The following is a 10,490-nucleotide window of genomic DNA, read 5'->3' on the forward strand; positions in this document are numbered from 1 at the left end:
ACTGAGGGAGATGTTGTGTTAGGGTAGACTGAGGGAGATGATGTGTTAGGGTAGACAGAGGGAGATGATGTGTGTGTTAGGGTAGACAGAGGGAGATGATGTGTGTGTTAGGGTAGACTGAGGGAGATGATGTGTTAGGGTAGACTGAGGGAGATGATGTGTTAGGGTAGACAGAGGGAGATGATGTGTGTGTTTGGGTAGACAGAGGGAGATGATGTGTTAGGGTGGACGGAGGGAGATGATGTGTTGGTTAGGGTAGACAGAGGGAGATGATGTGTTAGGGTAGACAGAGGGAGATGATGTGTTAGGGTAGACAGAGGGAGATGATGTGTTAGGGTAGACTGAGGGAGACGTTGTGTTTGTTAGGGTATACTGAGGGAGACGATCCGTTTGTTAGGCTAGACTGAGGGAGATGATGCGTGTGTTAGGGTAGACTGAGGGAGATGATGTGTGTGTTAGCGTAGACTGAAGGAGACGATGTGTGTGTTAGGGTAGACTGAAGGAGACGATGTGTGTGTTAGGGTAGACTGAGGGAGATTATGTGTTAGGGTAGACAGAGGGAGATGATGTGTGTGTTAGGGTAGACAGAGGGAGATGATGTGTGTGTTAGGGTAGACTGAGGGAGATGATGTGTTTGTTAGTGTAGACTGAGGGAGATGATGTGTTTGTTAGGGTAGACAGAGGGAGATGACGTGTGTTAGGGTAGACAGAGGGAGATGATGTGTGTGTTAGGGTAGACAGAGGGAGAATATGTGTGTGTTAGGGTAGACTGAGGGAGATGATGTGTGTGTTAGGGTAGACAGAGGGAGCTGATGTCACTAGACATGTAATCCTGGAGCCCAGGCTGGCCTGGGCAGAGGGTTCAATTCCCCCACCAGAGCAGCTGGTGAAATTTGGATTCAACTAATAAAACCCGGAATTGAAAGCTAGTCTCAGTGAAGGTGACCATGAAACTATTATCGATTGTTGTAAAAACCCATCTGGTTCACTAATGTCCCTTTAGGGAGGGAAATCAGCCGTCCTTATCTGACCTACATGTGACTCCAGACCCACAGCCGTGTGGGTGACTCTTAACTGCCCCCTGAAATGGCCAAATAAGCCACTCAGTTCAAGGGCAATTAGGGATGGGCAACAAATGTTGGCCTTGCCAGTGACACCCATATCCCATGGAAGAATAAAATTAAAAAGAGGTGTTTCCACTTCGAAGATAAGTAGAAGATGGTCACTAATAAATCCAAGAGGGAATTCGGGAAATCTTTCCATATAGAGTAGAAAGAATGTGGAACTTGCTCCCACAGAGTGGCTGAGGTGAAAAGCATAGATACATTTAAGGGGAAACTAGACGAGCAAATGGGAGAGAAGGGACTAGAGGGTTACAATGACAGATTTCGATGAGAAAGATGGGAAGAGGCTGGAGTGGAGCATGAACTGGCTGGGCTGAATGGACCGTCTCTGTAAATCCTGTGTGATGCTGAGAGCTGTGGTTTCTGGCCTTTCAGGGAGCTTGAAACCGAGTGGGTTCACCAGCCCCTCGGAGGGAGATGTCTCCAGCGAGTCCAGCTCTTTACTGGAAGCCCAGCACGGCCCTGTCCCAAAGAACCCCACCCTCTTTGTGGGCTACGCCTTCATCCTCACCGTGGCAACAGAATCGGACCGGAGGACCAACAAACAAGCTCAACGGGACGGAGCTGTCAGCAGCGAGGAGGACGAGGGTGAGGCCGTCTTTCCCCCTTCTGCCCACGTTGCCTCCTCCTTCTGTTTAATTATGACGCAGCTCACGGCAGATTGGGGTCGGGGGAGAGGTGAGGTGATGTGGATGAGGGGGATTGGAGCGAGGGCGATGCTGGGGGTGGGGGGAAGAGCAAAGAGTGTAACACTTGGGAGGGGAGTGGGAGGACAGAGTGCGCAACACTCCAGTCGCAGGCAGAGGGTTGGGGGTGCGGGGCTTGAGGGGAAGTTTTATATAATATGCAGTTCAATCTCCGCCCTGGTGAGTAAAGACTTAACATGGTGAGTTTGCTTAACTGCACCATCCGATTGAACCTCTGGAAATAGGTCCGACCCGAATTAGTGACTCGCCCGAGCTTCAGTTTGTGAATTCACTGTCTAGCGTGGAACTGAGGCACACACAGGGTGGGGTAGATCCCAGACACATTCACTGCTGAGACTCTGTAATTGTCCTCTTTTTGCTCTTGGGACAGAGGGGGAAGAGAATGGAAACATCAGTCCACTCCCTGATCCCTTTACCACTGCCCCCCGTTTTTGGATAGTAAGGTGAGAGTGGAGTTGGGGTCTTACTGTGTCCCTGTTTATTTGTAGAGTATGTGGAGACTGCAGCCTACAATAAGCAGTACACTGAGAAACAGCTCCGGGCAGGTGGTGGCTATATTCTGCAGGATTTTAATGAAGCACAGGTAAGAAAAACCATGAGCTGTTTCTATATCGTGAGCCTCCTGCCCTGCTCTTGGGTAAGTGGGAGAGGTACAAGAGAATGATGAGGGGAGTAGACCAAATGGAGCAGCGTGCAACAAAGTGAGACACAGGCTCATCAGGCTGTACAGAGAAAGGCTTGCATTTATATAGTGCCTTCCGTAGCCAATGAGCACACTTTAAGCGTAGTTGCTGTTGTAATGATAGTCACAAATAGCCATGTGACAGACACAATCTGTTCTTTTGATGCTGATTGAGGGGATGAATGTTGACCAGGACGTCAGGCAGAACTCCCCTGCTCTTCAGTGACATGGGATCTTTTACAGCCAAGTGACAGGGCAGATGGGGCCTCAATTTAACATCTCATTTGAAAGACAATGCCCCTGACAGTGCAGCACTCCCTCAGTACTGTCCTGGAGTGTCAGCCTGGATTATATGCTCATGTTTCTGGAGTGGGGCTTGAACCCACAACCTTCTGACTCAGAATCGAGAGTACAACCCACTGAGCCAGTGACACTCACTGTTGTGTTTCACCACAATCACAATGACACAGTCACAGTGGTTGCCTAAGTCAGGCTTCAATGAAGCAACAAGTGCAGAAGGCACCACGGAGAGCTGTTAACTCACCAATTGCAACAGCCACGGCATTGGAAATCCTTGCCAAATCTGTAAACTCTCCCGTCTCATGTGCAGATCCTCGATGTTCCATTCCACCCTCCGGAGTTGGCACCAAGTACAGGAGAGTTCAGCTCCCTCTGCTGTACCCCACACCGATAATCTGTCTGCTCCCTGATCTTGAAAGAGAGTCCCGAATAGTGTTCTAATTCTCCGGATCGAGTAAAAACAGATTGGTCGATTAGGCGCTGTCTTTTTGTTTCATGCCCACACATGCTGGCGCGGGTTTTAAAATGTGGTCCCAGCAGCTAGTAACCCAGGGCCACCTCCTTTACCAACTACTCAGCGTTGAAGTTATTACATACACAGACATTTAAATATTTTTCTTTGCTGCTCCCAGTGAAACTCACGTTGTGACCCTGTTGTGTTTCAGTGTAAAGCTGCGTACCAGTGCGTACTGATCGCAGACCAGCACTGTCGAACGAAGAAATATTTCCTTTGTATTGCCAGTGGAGTTCCATGTGTGTCTAACCTCTGGGTCAGGGACAGTTGCCTCGCAAACCAGCTGCAGCCTTACAAGAATTACATGCTTCCTGCAGGGTACAGTATCGAGGCAGACCGCATCCTGGAGTGGTGAGAAGACAAACATTCCCTTTCTGCATCACTCTTTCTTTCTTCTCCACTGTTGCTCAGGGTTATAGATCCACTCTCTACACCCCCTATTTAATTTCTCCCCTCAATAACCCCAAGTACACTCTCCCCTATCACTGACTCTGTCCACCCATAAGACATAGGAGCAGAAATTAGGCCATTCGGCCCATCGAGTCTGCTCCGCCATTCAATCATGGCTGATAAGTTTCTCAACCCCATTCTCCCCGTAAACTTTGATCCCCTTACCAATCAAGAACCTATCTATCTCGGTCTTAAATACACTCGATGACCTGGCCTCCACAGCCTTCTGTGGCAATGAATTCCATAGGTCCACCACTCTCTGGCTAAAGAAGTTTCTTCTCATCTCTGTTCTAAAAGGTCTTCCCTTTACTCTGAGGCTGTGCCCTCGGGTCCTAGTCTCTCCTACTAATGGAAACATCTTCCCCATGTCCACTCAATCCAAGTATTCTGTAAGTTTCAGTCAGATCCCCCCTCATCCTTCTAAACTCCATCGAGTATAGACCCAGAGTCCTCAAACGTTCCTCATATGTGAAGCCTTTCATTCCTGAGATCGTTCTCGTGAACCTCCTCTGGACCCTCTCCAGGGCCAGCACATCCTTCCTGAGATGCAGGACCCAAAATTGCTCACAATATTCTAAATGTGGTCTGACCAGAGCCTTATAAAGCCTCAGCAGCACATCCCTGCTTTTATATTCTAGTCCTCTCGAAATAAATGCCAACATTGCATTTGCCTTCCTAACTACCAACTCAACCTGCAAGTTAACCTTAAGAGAATCCTGGACTAAGACTCCCTTTGCACTCCAGATTTCTGAATTCTCTCCCCATTTAGAAAATCGTCTATGCCTCTATTCTTCCTATCAAAGTGCATGACTTCACACTTCCCCACGTTGTATTCCATCTGCCACTTCTTTGCCCATTCTCCTAACCTGTCCAAATCCTTCTGCAGCCTCCCTGCCTTCTCAATACTACCTGTCCCTCCACCTATCTTTGTATCATCTGCAAACTTAGCCAGGATGCCCTCAGTTCCTTCATCTAGATCATTAATGTATGAAGTGAAAAGTTGTGGTCCCAACACTGATCCCTGCGGAACTCCACTAGTCACCGGCCGCCATCCTGAGAAGGACCCCCTTATCCCCACTCTCTGCCTACTGCCAGACAGCCAATCTTCTATCCATGCTAGTACCTTGTCTCTAACACCATGGGCTCTTATCTTACTGAGCAGCCTCCTGTGCGGCACCTTGTCAAAGGCCTTCTGGAAGTCCAAGTAGATAACATCCATTGGCTCTCCTTTGTCTATCCTACTCATTACCTCCTCAAAGAATTCTAACAGATTTGTCAGGCATGACTTCCCCTTGATGAAACGATGCTGACTTTGCCCTATTTTATCATGCACTTACAAGTAATCTGAAATCTCATTCTTAATAATGGACTCTCCCACAGTCCCATGTACACTCTCCCTATCACTGACTCTACCCACCCATTTAATCCCCTCCCACAGCCCCATGTACACTCTCCCTATCACTGACTCTACCCACCCATTTAATCTCCTCCCACAGCCCCATGTACACTCTCCGCTATCACTGACTCTATCCACCCATTTAATCCTCCTAGCTGAATGCTCGTAGACACCCCAAAGCCAATGAAAACATTAAAATAAACTTAGACTGATCGTCTAGCCATCTCTTCCTGATATATTCACGTTTCCTCTTTCCCCTTCTTCTCTCTCTTCTGCAGGCATCCACGGACCACTCCATTCAAGAACATGAAGTTACTGCTTGTTTCTGACCAGCAGGAGGGTTTCCTTAGCCTGTGGTCAGAGATTCTTATGATGGGAGGAGCGATGTCGGTCAGACAGCACAATTCAACAGCACACAACAAGGGTGAGCAGCTTCAACCTGACCACGAGCTTGCTCAGTAGTGAAATCTGTGCACTTGGCATGAAATTTGCAGCCCTTATCCACTTGCACTATAGAAATAGTGAAGACAGTTCCTTTTCCTAAAATGGGGAGTATTAAAAATGGGGACTGCAATACTTTGGGGACAGTGTGTCAAAAAAAAACATCCCCAGGACAGGTACAGCATGGGGTTAGATACAGAGTAAAGCTCCCTCTACACTGTCCCCATCAAACACTCCCAGGACAGGTACAGCACGGGGTTAGATACAGAGTAAAGCTCCCTCTACACTGTCCCCATCAAACACTCCCAGGACAGGTACAGCATGGAGTTAGATACAGAGTAAAGCACCCTCTACACTGTCCCCATCAAACACTCCCAGGACAGGTACAGCACGGGGTTAGATACAGAGTAAAGCTCCCTCTACACTGTCCTCATCAAACACTCCCAGGACAGGTACAGCACGGGGTTAGATACAGAGTAAAGCCCCCTCTACACTGTCCTCATCAAACATTCCCAGGACAGGTACAGCACGGGGTTAGATACAGAGTAAAGCTCCCTCTCCACTGTCCCTGGTAAGTGTGTGCCTTACTGCAATGGGTCCATCCTTGACTTTGAATGAAACTGTCAGTAGGTGTTGACATTGTGCAGGCTATATTTGTTGGGGAGATGGTGATATTGTGGTAATGGCCCTGGACTAGTAATCCAGAGGCCCAGATTAAGGCTCTGGGGACACGGGTGCAAATCCCACCACGGCAGTTGGCAGAATTCAACTTCAATCAATGACTCTGGAATTGAAAAGTTAGGCTCAGTGATGGTGACCGTGAAACTATAGGATCGTCTTAAAACTCCATCTGGGTCACTAATGTCCCTTTAGGGAAGGAAATCTGCTGTCCTTACCCCGTCTGGCCTACGTGTGACTCCAGACCCACAGCTGTGTGGTTGACTCTGAGCTGCCCGCTGAAATGGCCTCGCAGGCCACTCAGTTCAAATGCAGTTAGGATGAACGACAAGGCTGCACTTGCTGCCACTGCAGGGAATTCATTCACCGGACATGTAGTCGCAGTGCCTGTGATGCCTGCAAGTAACTGCCTGAACCAAGGCAAAGGACCAGCTGTGATACTGAGCAATGTAAAGATATTTTACCAAAGTGCAGCATCAATAAAATGTGTTTTCTTCTGTCAGTGTGGTTAAGGATTGGAGTTTTCACAATATTGAACGCAAAATACCAGTGATTGTGATTGCTGTGTGATCGAGCCCCTCCCTCACCAGCCCTGGGGGGAGTGGGGGGGTGGGGGGGGGGGGGGGGGGGGGGGGGGTGGCGGCAAGTGTTTGGCAGGGGTACAATGAGGGCATCAGCAGCACTGCGCCGGTGCCTGTGTTGACCTTGCCAACGACACCCACATCCCATGGGGGGGGGGGGCGGAAACCAGACCATAAGCCTAGCGTGAAGATCAGCCCCTGGTGTTTGAGGCCAGACACAATGCAGCAGGACCTCCTGGTTAACCCGATCTTTCTCCTTGTGCTTTCAGATGTCCCACTGGGGATCTTTGATATTGTGGTGACGGATCCCTCTTGCCCAGCCTCGTTGCTGAAGTGCGCTGAGTCACTGGCCCTCCCTGTTGTCTCACAGGAGTGGATCATCCAGAGTTTGGTCACGGGACAGAGAGTCAGTCACAACAGCCACCCCAAGTACAAACACACCTACCAACCCAGTTAAAAGGAAATGTCCCATCATGCCCTGTCCTCGCTCCCTCAACCGCCAATCAATTGTGACATTGTTTTACATTTTAGAAGCTTTTAATTGTGTGTGTTTGTAACTGCATGTATGAAAATGTACATAGTTTTATTGGTTTCATTTTTATTAAAAAACATGGAGTAAACTGTGGTTCTGGCCTTTTTGTCAGTTTTAAATTAACTTTATTTCGCAAGTGAGTGCTTTATTTATGGCAACACGCCTTAGCTTAGTGTGGTACTGAGCCCAACTTTAGGGAAGGTGGTGGAGCGGTGGTATTGTTGCTGGACTGGTGATCTAGAGACCAGGGTAACGCTCTGGGGACTCGGGTTCAAATACCACCACGGCTGCTGGTGAAATTTGAATTCAATTTTTAAAAAAAAACTGGAATTAAAAGTCTAACGATGACCGTGAGACCATTGTCGATTGTTGTAAAAACCCATCTGGTTCACTAATGCCCTTTAGGGAGGGAAATCTGCTGTCCTCACCCGGTCTGGCCTACATGTGACTCCAGACCCACAGCCACCCTACAATGTGGTTGGTGGCTCTTAAATGCCCCCGGGACAAGGGAAATAAGTGCTGGCCTAGCCAGCAACGCCCACATCCCATGAGTGGTTAAAAAAAACCTAAGGGCCTGGGTTTGAGACGTTATTTCAGTCAAGGCTGATTAGTGATCTCAATCTTTTTTTGGGGAACAGGAGTGAAATTTGGTTTCATCCTGTTCTCTCCTGCCAGCGTGAGTCACTTTTCAATGAACACTAGAGACAGCTTAGAATGGCTTCCTGGGCAGATGAAACAATACTTAATTGATAGAATCTTAGAGCACAGGAGGAGGCTGTTCAGCCCATCATACCTGAAAGACCTGTGCCTTCTTTCCCCACAATCCTGCAAAGCTTTTCCTCAAGTATTTATCCAATTCTTTTCAAAAAAGAAAGGTGACAATGGAATCTGCTTCCATTGCCCTTGCAGGCAGTGCATTCTAGATCACAACAACTCGCTGCATAAAAATATTCTCATCTCCCTTCTGGCCCTTTGCCAATAACCTCAAACTCTGTGTCCCGTGGTTACAGACCCTCCTGCCATTAGAAACTAGTTTCTCTTTCTCTTCTTTAAAAACCCTTCATTTTAAATTTTTTTTAAAAATTGTACTGAACTGTACTGGGACATGTAAAGTGTTGCACAAATACAAGTTTTTCTTATGGTTGTTTGGTAGTACAGAACTTCAGTATTCCTGAAAAAAGAGACCTGTCGAAGCTTTTCGTCTTGCACTCATCAGGACACTAGCAAGAATACCAATATAAGGGAAAAACAACTATTTATACTGTGTGAAGAGAGTGCTGATTGGTTGGCAAGTGGCATCACCACGGAGAATGCACCACCGATGGTGACTGACAGTTAAGTGCCAAGCATCATTTGAAACTTAAACCAGGCAGCTTGACCCTGATTGGTCAGGGCATTGCCCTGAGGAATGTATCAGCGAGTGGCCCCTGGTTTTTGCAGACAGGAAGAGTGTGTACATATTTTGTTTACCTGAAAGTGACAGCCATTCGCTGACTCATTCCTCAGCGTCAAGCTGCCTGGTTTGAATTTCCTGTACTGTGGTTTGTCACCTTTCTCAAGATGCTTCATGTACAAGGAATTCCGCTTAGAACACAGCCACTTTTGTTTCACTGCTGAACGCCAGCAGCCGTATTGCGCATACTAAGATAAGTGAATCAATAATTAATCTATCTTTGGTGGCATTTATTGTAAAAACTCGGGTCCTTTTTGGGTAATGGCCCTGGGCTTTTCAACATCCAGACTTAAGGTGATTGATAGAAGTATTAGGAAAAACTTTTTCACCCAGAGGGTGTTTGGATTGGTGGCTGAGGCAGAAACTCTCAACTCATTTAAAAGGTAGCTGGATCTGCACCTGAAGCGCTGTAACCTGCGAGGCTATGGGCTAGGTGCCGGAAGGTTGGAATGGGTAACTAGTTCTTTCGGCCGGCACATGACATGATGAGCTGAATGGCCTCTTTCTGTGCTGTAACTTTACAGTGGTTTCCGTTCCTGAACCAGCGGACAGGGTTTTCGGTTTAGTATCTCATTCAATTGCCGGGTACCTCCAACAGTGCAGCATTCTCGGTGTGCTGCACTGGAGTGTCGACTTCGATCACAGGCCCAAGTTCTGAAGTGGGGCTTGACCCTGTGACTTTTTTCAATTGTGAGGTGTCAGCAATGGCTCTCTCGGAAGGCTGTGGGTTCAAACCCCACTCTAGAGCCACGTGAATTTAACCCAGATCAACACATTACTGCACAGATGCTGCACCCCCTCAGTTAGAGCAGTAGAGACATTAAGTGGAGGCCCGCAATCTCCCTCAAGTGGATCTAAGAGATCCCATGACACTTTTTTGAAGAGCAACAGGAGAGTCCTCCCTCAGTGTCTTGGCCAATGCTTATCCCTCAGTCAACATCACAAAAAAAATTACCTGGTCGTTATCACATAGCCGTTTGTAAGACCTTGCTGTGTGCAAATTATCAATTGCATTTCCTAATGTTACAACAGTGATTACGCTTCAAAAGGTACTTCACTGGCTGTGAAAGGTGCTATATAAATGCAAGGCCTGCATTCACTGTCCATCCCTAATTGTCCCTTGAGAAAGTGATGGCCAGCTTTCTTAAACCACTGGCAATGGCTTGACACAACCGGGTATCCTGCTGGGACGTTTTGCGAGGGTAATTAAGTGTCAATCCCATTGGTTTGAGACATGAGTCACAAGGAGGCCCAGACTGGGTAAGAACAACAACTTTTATTTATTTAGCATCTTTCACATAATGAAATGCCCCAATGCGTTTCATAAGGGGATTATAGATCAAAGACACATAAGGAGACATTCGGTCAATTGCTCAAAGTAGAGGTATGTTGTCAAAGTTTTTCATCTTGCACTCAGGACAAACACAAGAATACCAAATTTCAAACAATCACAACAATTTATACTACAGGAGAAAAGGTCGCTGATTTGCCAAGGTGCTGTCATGGATAAAACAACATAGGATTAGGATTAGGATTAGGAGCAGGAGTAGGCCATTCAGCCCTTCGAGCCTGTTACACCATTTAATAAGATCATGGTAGATCTGGTTGTGGTCTCAACTCCATTTTTCCATC

The 10,490-nt window shown here is 47.4% G+C and overlaps 1 protein-coding gene across 1 annotated transcript; it reads left to right on the plus strand.

Moving 5' to 3' along the window:
* Positions 1 to 1,430: 1,430 nt before the first annotated feature.
* Positions 1,431 to 7,505, plus strand: LOC121272031 (TP53-binding protein 1-like). Its single transcript, XM_041178407.1, has 5 exons — positions 1,431 to 1,712; positions 2,320 to 2,414; positions 3,479 to 3,678; positions 5,452 to 5,597; positions 7,143 to 7,505. Exons 1-5 carry the CDS (start codon positions 1,442 to 1,444, stop codon positions 7,328 to 7,330), a joined length of 900 nt encoding a protein of 299 aa, XP_041034341.1. The 5' UTR covers positions 1,431 to 1,441; the 3' UTR covers positions 7,331 to 7,505.
* The last annotated feature ends 2,985 nt before the right edge of the window (positions 7,506 to 10,490 follow it).

The sequence above is a fragment of the Carcharodon carcharias genome, chromosome 32, assembly GCF_017639515.1.
Source record: "Carcharodon carcharias isolate sCarCar2 chromosome 32, sCarCar2.pri, whole genome shotgun sequence".
Classification (NCBI taxonomy): Eukaryota; Metazoa; Chordata; class Chondrichthyes; order Lamniformes; family Lamnidae; genus Carcharodon; species Carcharodon carcharias.

Bases quoted from the DNA above. Each gene is read 5' to 3' on its own strand.
- LOC121272031 (XM_041178407.1), top strand. From the start codon at position 1,442: ATGGACCGTCTCTGTAAATCCTGTGTGATGCTGAGAGCTGTGGTTTCT. The intron at 2,415-3,478 runs GTAAGAAAAACC...GTTGTGTTTCAG, and splicing joins AGGATTTTAATGAAGCACAG to TGTAAAGCTGCGTACCAGTG. The intron at 5,598-7,142 runs GTGAGCAGCTTC...TTGTGCTTTCAG, and splicing joins TTCAACAGCACACAACAAGG to ATGTCCCACTGGGGATCTTT.